This window comes from Polypterus senegalus, chromosome 14, assembly GCF_016835505.1.
Source record: "Polypterus senegalus isolate Bchr_013 chromosome 14, ASM1683550v1, whole genome shotgun sequence".
Lineage (NCBI taxonomy): Eukaryota > Metazoa > Chordata > Cladistia > Polypteriformes > Polypteridae > Polypterus > Polypterus senegalus.
The window spans coordinates 91061675-91075712 of NC_053167.1; the positions used below are offsets into that span (position 1 = coordinate 91061675).

General features: G+C 37.7%; 1 protein-coding gene across 10 annotated transcripts in view; it reads right to left on the reverse strand.

The window, feature by feature from the left end:
- The window catches only part of rnf220a (ring finger protein 220a), a 365947-nt gene that overhangs the window by 77788 nt on the left and 274121 nt on the right, over nt 1–14038 (reverse strand). For 7 of the 10 annotated variants that reach the window (XM_039736106.1, XM_039736112.1, XM_039736107.1 and 4 more), the window contains one exon: nt 747–868. In XM_039736106.1, the coding sequence (XP_039592040.1) occupies nt 747–868 (122 nt within the window). The remainder of the gene's footprint in view (nt 1–746; nt 869–14038) is intronic. The other 3 variants (XM_039736113.1, XM_039736109.1, XM_039736108.1) reach the window with 1 other exon arrangement.

Consider the following 14038-nt stretch of genomic DNA (forward strand, 5'->3'; position numbering starts at 1 on the left):
AAGCACTACTTTTCAATGTAATGGACAGAACACAGAGTGCAGATCACACTGGCTCCAAGTTAAAAAGTTCAGTCAAGTTAACAAGCATGTTCTTGAGAGGGATACACATGTAGACATACAGAGTACCTGCAAACTCCAGGTACACAGCAGAACACAGGACATCTGAGCCATGACGTAGCAGAACTAACCACACAAAAATACATTCTAATACCAGCTTAAACCAATTCAGGGGTGCTATCTATCCCAGCAGCAGTGAGCGCAATTCAAGATACACCCTTGGACGGGATGCCAGTACATTACATGGCACACACTCGCTTTCAATAGGGCCAAGTAAGAGTTGTCAATCTACCAATGCATTCCTAGCAGGATGCGGAAGATAAAACCGAGTACTCAAAGGAAAATCCATGTAGACATACAGAAACTGTGCAACCTCTTCACAGACAACAACTTGGGCAAAGGATTCAAACCATGGATCGGTGAGGCAGCAGTAAAACCACTGCTGCACCATGCCACTTTCTTTGCAGTAGAATTTCACAAATACTCAAATGTATTTCAATCAATAAACCAAATATCTAATTATACTTTAAACATTTAAGATAATAACAATCAAATAACATGATACTAAATAATTAGAACCTCTAAGATGATAAAATTGAAACACGAGAGTTTAGTGAAAGAGAATGGAACAAAGGAGCTTGAAGAGGTTAGCAGTCGTATGCAAAGGAGGGCACCAGTCCCGATGCTACCTTAAACAGGCAATGCTCCACATGCCTACTCATCTCCTCCTCTGTCCCTGTCAGCGGTGAGCTGCACAGTGGACATACCTGCCCATCCTCTGGTTTCCGCCGCTTCATTTTCCCAATCCGAGCTGCAACATAAAAAAGAAAACAAAAAATAAATATTTGCATTATAGAGCAACATTTTATATTTCTGTATGCTTACAAAGGAGGACAATATTAAAAAAAACAATACAGATACATGATGAATACAACTGAAAAATAAAAATGCAAAAACTTCCTAGCTTTTATTTCCTGCGTAAATTTAATTCGATACATTTAAACTGATTGAAAACATGGTATTCTATGCAATAAAAATATGTTACAGAAGTGACATACATATTGCAGCCAGAGCCTTTCAGAATATGCCAAATTAGTTTGTAACAGTATGTGATAGTAAAGGTCAATGAAGCAGTCAGGAAACCCATAATATATACAGTATTTAACAACAGACAGAAAGGACAAACACTACCATATTCTACAATGAAAAGAAAAACAAAACCTTTTGTAACAGATAATGAAAAACATAATTGAACCTGCTTGATGTCTCTAGTCACTTAACAGGGAAGCAGTAATTCAAATTTTCACTTTTGATTCAAATCAAGTATTATAACAAAATTGTTACCCTCCCAACTAAAATTAACTGTGTAACTCTTCCACACCAGTGTCCTCATTTCACATGCCTTGACACAGGCATGGAAGCAACAGTCACATTACAGTCAAGCAGTGACCAAACAAAGCACCGATCAAGCATGCTGTAGTGATACTGAGATACTAGTTTGTGTAATGTGGGAAAACTACTTTCCAAAATTCAAGACACAATATGGCAAGTACAATCAGCTGCATTTATTATATTTAACAGTTTTATCGGCGCGTACTTCCTGCTTGAACCATTATAAGCTGATGGTGGTACAAGCAGCTCGATGGCTTTTGCTGTTTATGCGTGTGTTATAGGCTGCTGGCACACACAGGTTATGTCGTTTGCCCTTTGGGTTTCTGTGGAAGAAAATTGTGAGTTTTTAAAATGTTGCACTAAGACTGATGTGTTTATGATCTTATAGGTCTCTCTCTACCTGTAAGCATCCAGGTGGCCTTGAGTGCTTCTTGGTTTTAATAATTTTATGTTTTCTTTTCTGGATTAATCAGAATCCATATTTTCTTATTCTAGTGACTTAATGTGATCACAGTCAAGAGTGACCCCCTACATTCTACCTTTAAAACGTGTGAACATATTTAAATGTAAAACATTAAACATTTATCACAAAACATGCAAATATGTCGATGTTAAAGGAAAAAGGAAACAAGAGCTTCTATTGATATATTAGTGTCTTAACGGCAGTGTCTTTGTGTATGGACAATACATGATCGGGGTACAACAAGGGAGCACCTTTAACAGTATTATCCGGTGATGTGTTATTTAACCTGATCAGTAAGCTGAACTAAACAGTATGAAAGGACAGGAAAAAGCGGTGTCCTGTGCTATGACTCCTTTGCAGTAGTTCCGCAAATTAGAGAGAGAAAGAAGTTGTATTATTTACTGGTCAAAGGGAGATGAAGCACTTTTTATAAGAGTATGAGCTTTTGTTCCCATGCCTATGGGTACCAGGTATTCATTCTGCCTGTGGATTGATGTTGTAATGATAAATATATATGAGCATAAGAAACTGGGATAACTAGTTGAGCCTCCCAGTCATGCTAACAGACATTTCAGATGCACAATGTGGCCTCCTGTGAAATTCCAGCATTCAGCAAATTAGGCTAAAAAATGCTAGAAGTTAAACTTGAAATTGTGCACTTCCATAAGGTGTCATTAATTTCCCAATTCTTGCTAAAGGTCTAAAAGCTTTGGATTTTTATACTAATGAATTTCTTGTATTTTAACCTCTGTATATTCATACAAGTTCACTGCATATTTCAATAGTCATTCAGCATCACCCTTCTTCTCCATTTTCACCATGATCCTCACTAAGACTCGGCAAGGAGTACTGTAGCAGGTAACTAATTGGGCGAGAACTACCTTGGAGCCCAAATTACACTTTTGTCCTAATGATGGGGTTGCAGTATGATAATCTCAGTTACTACTGCCATTTAACTATGCACACAGTGCACTGTATTAGTCTTTTTCACTTGATAGAAGTTAATATGCGTTGTCAAAAATACATCAATCTATTAAACCTAATGTGAAAAAACAGACAACTTACACTAACTGAAAGCTCATCAATGCTATTTTTTTTAATTTCACCCATATCATCAAGCTGAGCTCTGAAGGTCCCTAAAGTACTAATATATACTACACTACTTAGTAACTTATTTCATGTATCTATGGTCCTCTGTACATACAAGAACTTCCAAACGCATGTGTGAAGTTTTCTTTAAACAAATAATCATTTCCTACACACTTCCAGCGTCAGGCCTCTGCAACTAATGCTTTTGTGTTATTGAAATATCCTCACAAAGATGTAGTTCCCCAGCCATTTCAATCATACATGTACTCAAATTCTCTTTAAATAAATTGTATAAAAAGAAAAAAAAACAACAGGTGATAACTTTAAAGGAGGATTGGGATTCTCAGGGATTGGGAAAGGTAAAAAAAACTAGGAATAAAAACTATACCAAAGTTTTAAAATTAGGGACAAGTAAAATGTAAAAAGAAATTCAGAAACATTTAAGATTTTTGTCATAAGGAACATCCATTGATGTATACTAAACACACTGATTGCAGCCACATTTGAACCTGAAGATATGACACCATTAACTGCAACGACTGTAATTATGTGGAAACGTCCAGTAATTGTTTAAGATATCAACACCCAGAATGTCAGTCAGCTCCTGTTACTTTAACCATCATAAGGACTGATGGTGTTACCTGCAGCTGGGCTACTTATTCTGCTTACAGACAGGCTGATAATCTGCTGGTGCACAGAGCAATATACTGTTAAATAACTGCATTTTTTGCATAAAAAACTGAGCTTTAAAATTAAAGGACTGTATTCTTAAAGGTTTTACTCTTTAATCCTAATAGAGAGGCAATATGGTTAGTTATCTTTTAGCTTGAATCTACACTTTAATATTCTAGTGACTTAATTTACCCATAGTAACTGCTGTCTTAAATGTTTTTTAGTGGTATGCAGGACTGTACCTCAATTTCAGTGTATGTACAGTAGACATTTTATGCAAAGGAAAGAACAATACTTTAAAGAGTAGTCCATTCTTACACAAGTCACTTCATCCTTTGCATTTGCTGTATGGGAGGCGAGTAATGTGCAAGTTAATTAATAACAATCATACTCTGCATTGCATAAACAAGTATTTTCAAGCTGAATAAAGTTTATCCTACCCACTGTTCTAATTCACTTTTACTATTCCCTTTTCATATTTTGAAATGAAAAGGCTAAAAAACAGAAACAGGCATGCATCAGCCTTAGTGTGGAGTGAAGGAGAACAAATAGTAAGAAGGCAAGAACGGTTACAAACTGTACAGGTCACTGCAATCGTGATTCTGTGGATATTGGGAGGGTCACTGGTAGGCATACTGGTACTTTAACTGCTGGTATGGAGTACGTCTTTGGAAGGTTGCCGTTTCGAATCCCATAAATGCCAAAAGGGACTCTGCTCTTTTGGGCCCTTGAGCCTAGGCCCTTAACCTGCAATTGCTGAGCGCTTTGAGTAGTGAGAAAAGTGCTATATAAATGCAAAGAATTATTAAAGAATTAGTAGCACAAACCAATCTTTACGTCTCAGAGTCAGCCACCCAAGTCTTTGTAGGGCAGTGTTTCTCACCACTGGTTGGTGCTGCCAGAGAGTCATGAGTTGCCGTGAGCCACCTAAGTGATCAGCAATGGTCTGCAATATGTTTCCTTGTTTTTAAGTGAACTCACTTCACAAAGGGGGAACCCCGATCCCGTTTGTTTCACCAAAGACCCAGTATGAAATAATGTGAAATAATGATGATGATAATAGTAATAACAACAACAAAAGATTTACTACTGTGGATGTTTTAGGATATTCTAAAACATTACCACACTATTGTTTTGTTATGGCCCTCAGATTTAAATACAAATCGTTAAAACTGGGTCAGTTGTAAATTAGTGCATGACTATACTTATCTTCTTATATTATACTCTACCGTGGCTATCTGTTTGTCTGTCCAGGATTTAAAATCACCTGTAACTTGCAAACAGTTTGACCTATTGACCTGAAATTCGGTACACGTATACTATGTGATGTCTACTATCGGCTTTCGGGTGATGATTGACCTCCAAGGTTATTCCTCTTTTTATTTTATTGTAGAATCAACTCTTGGCAGCGGCCAGTAGGGTGGCCGTGTGGCACATGTGTATGGGCGCCGTAGTCATTCCCTACCACCTTCGCCATCACTTCCCCACTTCATTTCTAAAATCATTCTTGAGGCAGATTGAACACTTAAGTGCCACATTAAGTAAAAAAATTTTTTTACTTAAAGAAGTAATTGCAATACAAACACTGACTTAATCAGTTTTAACACAGACGAAAGAAGAGAAGAAGTGGGCCACTAGAGTGGAGAAAAGAAGAGCTGCTCAGGAAGTAGCAAGCGCATCAGCCTCTGAGTAAACGAATGCTAAACGTACAGAGAAAGTCAAGTGTATTCACTGCACATTATCGTGGTTTTAATATTGTGGTAAGTAGGAGATGTCTTAGGACCCCAAAACACCAGATGCAACAACACTAACAATGGTCCAGGAGTCAAATGTGTGTTTAATTTAATGATGAAATACTTGCACAGGCTTCATCCACAAATCAACAATACAATTTTTCTGTATTTTCTTTTCTCCTCTACTTTTCCCCAACCAAGCATGGTCCACCTTCTTCCCCAGCTTCATCAAGTGAGGAGGCGAAGCAGTTCCTTTTATGCTGGAACCAGGAGTGTTTCCAGTGCCACACCATTGTGCCAAAAAGCCACTTCAGGGTCATGCGGAGCCTCCTCAGAATAAGGACATTGATTCTGTGTAGCTCCCTCCGGGGACCCATGGCACCCAACAGGGCTACATAATGAGACTACAATTCGCAGGTTGCCTTAAGGATGTGCACATGGGTAGACCAGCTAAGGTATGATGCCCCCTAGCGCACTGGGTGGAGTCTACCTGTGTCTTAACTATTTGTTGTCTAGCCTGGAAATTTAAACACTAGCCATGCTGGGCCTTTTGGACAGGCAAAGAGTGATCGATCCCAGTCAGGAAGTCAGTTTAACCCGGTCTTCCATTACAATATAAATATTCACATCTTAACTTTTGTTTTATTGTTGAGTCTGCTAAGATAATGGAATCAGCTACCACTATTAAGAAAATAAAAATATAAATAGCAGGAATTGACTCAAAGGTTTTTTTTATATAATTGAGGTATACCTGGGTTGATGACACAAAATCTCAAACTAATGAAGTATCACACTGTAAAGGAGATGTATGGGTCTCTTATACTTAGGAATTACTGATATGTATCCATAAACAACTACCAAATGTATAAGACACAACCCTTACACAAACAATGTTAAATTGTCTTCATTAGTGGTAAGAGAACATCAAGTCACTATAAATCTGTTGAATTGCAACTTAAATGAATTCTGATAAGATTGCAATGTACAGTGAACAGCAATGATTTTCAATTCATTTTGTGGTAAAAGGTTTACATTTGAATTGTACCTAAAGTAACATTTGGGAGAAAAAGCAATACATAGATCAAATGTTTAGATTGATAATCAAAGAATATACTGTATAACACTAAAGCATAGCAAAAGGTGCTAAAACATGTTGGAAAGAATTATAGTCATCAAGTTACATTATTCTACTTACTATATGTAGCATCACTCAACAAACTGAATCTAATAACACACCATAATGTTGGCTCCTGTAAAAATCACATATAATCAAAGGCATTAAAGCATTTTCATAAAAAACAGAGGACCTACTGACTTTTGGCAGGAGGATTATTCAGGTTACAAGAATCAGTTCTAAAGAAAATGAATAATCCATTCTTTAAGAAGCTAGTTTGATAGAAATAACATTCAAGGCTCCACCTTGTGACATAAAATTGAATTATGTAAAGAAGCTAAACAAAACAGCTCCTTTCTGGAAGCCTGTCTATCACACTGCACAAAATTTTAATTGCCTTAAAACACCAATACACATAATTAGAAATTTAACACCCCAGAACAATGCCTATTATAGTGTATCTTTCTTTACCTTTTTCTTAACTGCAAATTGTGTGCAGGTACATTAATTTTTAGGTGGCACCGATTTTCATACTGGCTGAAGTAAAAAAAAAAAAACGTGAAAAGGGGTGGGTGCCTTTAGAACACCCTATCAAGTATGTGTGTTGGAGACTACTGTAATTACATGCTGAATATCAGATGATAGAAATTATAATTGAGGAGTTAAAAAAATAAATTTTAGCATCAAATTTTAAAAAGTCAAGTCAGCTAGGCAAGCACACAAATCGATATTTTCCATCGCTGTTTAATTTACTGAAGCGATTAAAAGTAAAGCAATAAAACAATTGAAGTGTACTAGTGCATTTTTTACAAACACACCCACCTCAACTTCAACTACTTACTACTGATTCTCCATAAAGTATCTATCTATCTATCTAGTTATTAAAAAATTAAATGTGCAGTACAAGCATGCATAACAACCCTATAAACACCAGCATGCAGGTAAGTCGTAGATGCTATTAAAACAAAAAACAATCAGTGGTAATAAAAAAACACCTAACATGCTACACATATAAAAGCTCTCTTTATTTAACAGTTACATTTGCACAACTATAAAATAAAGTGTGTTTGAAGCTTAACAACAATATTAAAAGACTAGACATTAAGCCTGTTACAAAAACGGGCCCTAGAACAGTAGTGCATAAACATTAGTAGGAACAGTCTATATTAAATGGCAAGGGACCTTGACCTCATTCTGTTTGTTGTCTTAATTTTTTTGTCAAAAATATTTTTGCAAGAAGCCTAAAGTAAAATAATAATAAAAATAAAATAGAAAAGTATATGACAATACAGTAAGTATCTATATACACTGCTCACAAAAATTAAAGGAACACTTTAAAGAAACACATTAGATACATCAGATCTCAATATGAAGTTGGATATCTATACAAATAACGACAGGGCAATGTCTTAGGAACAAAAGGATGCCAAGTCTTTTAATGGAAATAAAAGTTTTCTGCCTACAGAGGGCTCAATTGTGTAGACACCCTAAAATCAGAGTGAAATTAAGATGTGGCAGGCTAGTCCATTTTTTCAAAAACTTAATTTCTGCTACTCAAAATGCTTTTCAGTATCTTGTGTGGCCCCCACGAGCTTGTATGCATGCTTGACAACGTCGGGGCATGCTCCTAATGAGACGACGGATGGTGTCTTGTGGCATTTCCTCCCAGATCTGTATGAGGGCATCCCTGAGCTGTTGTACAGTCTGAGGAGCAACCTGGCGGCGCGTAATGGACCGAAACATAATGTCCCACAGATGTTCTATTGGGTTTAAGTCAGGGGATCGTGAAGGCCATTCAATTGTTTCAATTCCTTCATCCTCCAGGTACTGCCTGCATACTCTTGCCACATGAGGCCGGGCATTGTCGTGCATTAGGAGGAAACCAGGACCTACTGCACCAGCGTAGGGTCTGACAATGGGTTCAAGGATTTCATCTCGATACCTTATGGCAGTCAGAGCACCATTTCCTATGCAGTAGATGTCTGTGCGTCCCTCCATGGATATGCCTCCCCAGACCATCACTGACCCACCACCAAACCTGTCATGTTGAACGACGTTGCAGGCAGCATATCGTTCTCCTTGTCTTCTCCAGACTCTTTCACGTCTATCACAGCTGCTCAGGGTGAACCTGCTCGTCTGTAAAAGTACAGGGCCAGTGGCGGACTTGCCAATTCTGGTGTTCTTGAGCAAATGCCAGTCGAGCTCCACGGTGCTGGGCAGTGAGCACAGGGCCCACTACAGGACGTCGGGCCCTCAGGCCATCTTCATGAAGTCTGTTCCTGATTGTTTGGGTAGAGACATTCACACCAGTGGCCCTCTGGAGGTCATTCTGTAGGGCACGAGCAGTGCTCAGCCTGTTCCGCCTTGCACAAAGGAGCAGGTATCGGTCCTGCTGATGGGTTGAGGACCTTCTACGGCCCTGTCCAGCTCTCCGAGAATAACAGCCAGTCTCCTGAAATCTCCTCCATGTTCTGGAGATTGTGCTGGGAGACACATTAAACCTTCTTGCTGCAGCACGTGTGGATGTGCCATCCTGGAGAAGTTGGACAACCTGTGCAACTTCTGTAGGGTTAAGGAATCGCCTCATACTGCCAGTAGAGATGATTACTCAAGCCAAAACTAGCACGAGTGGAAAACCAGCCAAAAAAGATCAAGAGGGAGAAACTTGAAATGACCTCCACATGTAAAACCAGTCCTGTTTTGAGGGTTTTCTAATTGTTGCCACTTTAGTGCACCTGAAGTCCATGAACACCAATACAGCTGAAAGTGATCAACAATGACCTCAGCTGCGTAACCAACCAGAAAATTATCAGACAGGTTTAATTGATTTCATGCCAGGCCCAATAAAAAAGTGTTCCTTTAATTTTTGTGAGCAGTATATAATTCATAAGCGCCGACCATGGGGTACTCTCGACAGAGACCATGGGATACGCACGACAGAGCCACGCCCGCCAACTCTAACCCTCCTCCCGCGTCATGGGATATGCACAACAGAGCCCCGCCCGGCAACTCTAACCCTCCTCCCGCATCCACCCTCACTCTCGAGGGAGGCACACTGCCTGTTCATGTGCTCGCCTCCAACAGCTCACCGAACACATCCTCAGTCGCTTTGGTCTCTACTACTGTCCACATGCACCTTTGAGCCAGGTTGACTTTTCATTGTTCTTATTGGTTCCAGCTGATTTTCTATATATAAATCGACCAAGTCGCCTGACCATGGGGTACGCATCCTAACCCTCCTCCCATGTCCACCCTCACTCTCGAGGCATTGACTTCTCAACTGTCACTCCGGAACAACTCAGTAAGCGATCTATATTAAGCGACACCAACGAAGACTCACTACACCTTAATGAACAAGTACTGAAACTTATCCATACTGACGAAGTAACTTTCACCAGCGTTGACTCCATCGTCACAGACGATCATGCAGATCAACTTTCATTCCCCAAAGAATTTCTTAACAGTCTTACTCCCACTGGCATGCCTCTGCATAAACTCACAATTAAAATTGGTTCAGTCATCATGCTTCTCAGAAACCTCAAGCCAGCAAGAGGTCTCTGTAATGGCACTAGACTGGCTGTTACCAGCATTCACCGCAATGTACTGGAGTGTAAAACTATTGCAGCTGCTACCTCACAAACTGTCCTTATTCCCCGGATTTCCCTGACCCCATCAAATTCAAATTTGCCTTTTACACGCAGACAATTTCCTGTTAGATTAGCCTTTGCAATGACAATTAATAAGGCACAGGGCCAAACTTTCAAAAAGATATGTCTGTATCTGCCAAAAACAATCTTCAGTCACGGACAATTATACTCTCTCCAGAGTTACATCTTTTCATTCACTCACAGTCGTATCCTCAAACCCACCCCATTTGGACAACTGTGTCTTTCAGGAACTGTTCACCCATCAATACATAATTATGCGGCGTATACTACACTGCGGGTCGGCTAGTAATTAATATTGCCTTAGTGTAAAACTTTGTAACAATCTGTAACACACAATATCTGAAGATATTTAGGAATTTTTTTCTATTTTTTTACCTCATGAAATGTTTCTATAAAATTTCATTAGAGACAACATTTCTTATAAATATTCTGTCTGAGTTTGGCAACAGTTTGCCTTGTTCAGGACCATCTACAACCTTGACAAGAACATCTGGAAAACTTCTAACTCTTGATAATGCAACATATAACTGACCGTAGCTGAATACTGGTTCTGGCAAGTAAATGCCAACTTTTTCTAAGGTTTGCTCTTCTGAGTCTTTCTCTTTTAGCGTTTTTCTGAGGCTCATTTTCTTTTTCTTCAATCTATTTGCTTGTATTTTTCTTTGTCTTTCAGCCTTTCTTTTGTTGATGTTTACTTGTTGAGCAGACCGTTCTTCCAGATGCTGCTTATATAGGATTTGATTGTCTGTGTCTTTTGTCCTACTTGACGTGTCCTTTTTTTTTGGGTGGCATGTTAGTAGATACGTTCATAATATTTTCTCTTACAGTAATACTGGCTTTTATGTGGCTATAATATGCATCACTGTATTGTGTGCCTTTAATTTTCACAACTTATTTCTAAAATGATAACTACTACATGTCTCTTATATTCGATCCTGTTAAAGCCTGTTAATTATTATAGAGGTACTCATTCTTAATGTTTTAAATGGACTGTTACTGACCCGTACAACTGCTAACAAACAGGAAAGTATTATATGTCATACCATTACTGACAAAATCTGACCTAGACCCAAATTTGCTAAGTAATTCTAAAGCTATTTCAAACAGATCTCTTCTTTCTAAGTTATTTATAAAGCAGTTGTGGTGCAGCTTTAGTCTCGCCTTACTCATTACAACCTAGTTGACAAATTTCCCTTTTGGCTTTCACATGTCACAGTACAGAAACAATAGTGAAACGTGTAATCAATGACATGCTAAATTCTTTCTATGAATGTAGTATGCCAATTATGATGTTGTTGGATTCAAGTACAGTTCCTAATACCACTGAATTCTATTTCATAGTGAAACCAATATTAATTTTCTCCAGGATTGTTGCTCAATGATTTTTTTTTGTTATCAACTAGGTATCTCTCATATGTTAGTAGTTTTAGTCATGATTTATGCTCTTTAACTTGTTCCTGCCCTCACCAATATAAGAATCAAAAATCAATGCAGCATCTAATTTGAAATACCACATCATAAATGGTGGATTTGTAAGAAACTCAAACTTGAATATTGGGAGCAATACAGAGCAGCTACCATACAATTTTCAAGTGTCTGTAAAAAAGACTCAAAGAAAAGCTAACAGAGCATACTCAAGCTCATGGTGGCTTAAATGTGTTAATATGGGCATGCTGAAAACTGCAGCATAAATGAACAACAGTGGTATGTTTAGCCCTGAATTCAAGAACATTAATGTACAGTATATTACTTTTGTAATGTAACATAAAAAGAATGTTACAGTTTCTTCAAGAACCCAACTTCTGACTGGTACCAAGTGGGCTACCTGCTATAAAATATGTAACAATCTGCATTTTAGCCATAAGCTTGGATTTTTTAAGACAAATTAAGCCATGCTTAAATTCTCCTTTGTGACATTTTCACTTCATGTACAATCAATATAAATTAAGTCTCCCATAAGCAATTAGAGAGCCTCTTTGGCTACACAGAGGAATATTTTCTTTTAAAGGGCAAAAAAATCCTTTGTTGCTAATTAATAGTGAAATAAGTGATCATATCTAATTAACTCAACTGCCAATTTTGGAAAAGTCTGCTGCAAACTCAGCCAGTAGGGCTACATAAGTTTAATCCCTGCCAAAAATGAACATTGCTGGTGCCTCCAGGACAAATGACACCTAAGATTAGGAAAAGACCAAAATGGTTCTTAACAAAATTGTTAGGACTGAGTATTTGGCCACTGACTTTCATTTTCACTTGAGTAACTCGGCCCATTTTATAAGTGCCTTCTTTGTTTCTCTGTCAGTCAAGGTAGTAACAATATGCAGTGTAAAAGCTTTGCCTCAGGATGCAGGAAAGTTAGTGTGTAAGCTGTTGGTTATCAAATTCTGAAACTGGAGTAACTCACTCAGAATGGTTAGCTCACATTTCTGAAAGATTTCTCACTGACTAGTATGCACAGAGAAAATGATCAACAATATTAAAACACATCAAGATTTTAGAAAAACAGGCTAAACATTAAACTATTTAAGGGTAAAGCAATTTCATTAAAACAACATAAGAGTGCAGAATTCCATTGCAACCAGTCTTTTTTTAGAAGCTACAGTAATTCCTGTTTTGAGCTACTCTGTCATTTTTCCTTATTTTTTCCAAAGAATAATTTTGTTTCTCTTTATGATGGAGTTCAGGACCAAAGAGCAAAATGGAAATGGACAAAAATCACAAACAGAAAGTTAATATGAAACATACTGTATGCAGAAAAGAATACAGCAAGTGTTAAAGGCAACACAACAGAAAGTATGTAAATGAGTGGAAAGCCATGTGAAGTAAACGTGATTAGAGGAATTCTCATTGGTGCACAAGCTCTGGCAAGGTCAAATTTTTAAAGAGCCAAGCATAACCTTTTGATCACTGTCTGTAAGAGAAATGCCAGATACAGAATAAATATTTTTTAGAAATCTGAAATATGTTTATGAAGCTTGTTGGATGTAGTGTCAGTTACTGCTGCAAAAGTGACAAGTATAAGAAAAAAAGGGAATCTAGCTCAGATTTGAGTTTTAAAAGTCCCTCTGACGTATAAAGAAAACATTTCTGCAAATTGAAGAATTGTACAACGTATGGGATTGAGACATGATTGAGGAATGCAGAACATAATGGATCTAAGCAGTAGAAAGGAATGATCAAGAATCTCTCAGAGTGAGAAGATAATGTGCAAAATTGAAAGGAAGTATAGACTTCAAGGCATGCAAAACGCAATTCTACAGAGGGGCAAGATTGCAGAAAGTAGAATTAAGACAAACTAGACAGAATGAGAGAGTGACATTAAATCAGGTGTTGGTATCATGCATTACTCGCTTCTCTTTTCATAAACAGGAGTATGTTTTTCTATTTGATAGAGTTCACTTGAGTAATACCCATGAAGCTTTGATAACTGAATATTAAATCAAATGCCTCACGTCAGCAGGATAAAGTGTGATTTGTCCATTTTCAGTATAATTTAGACAATGTGCATTTGGAATTAATATTCCATTAAAAATGTTTTGAAATCAATATCCAGATTTCATCAGGAAAGAAAACAGTACACTGCACAACATCTTATACCCACTTATAGAATTCAGAAACTGGTAAATGAGAAGCAAACCAGGTGTTTATTAACAGACAAAATACCCTCTAATTAGGAACTATGGAAATGTACAGCAGTAACAGAGACTGGGGCCCATCACTTGGTATCACAATGTAAAACACAAATTCTGGCAAAAAAAAAAAAAAATAATTCACTAAAAAAAACTGTACAAGAATACATTACATGGCAATTTAGTCACCACTGTGAACTGGATAAGCAGAGTGGAAAATG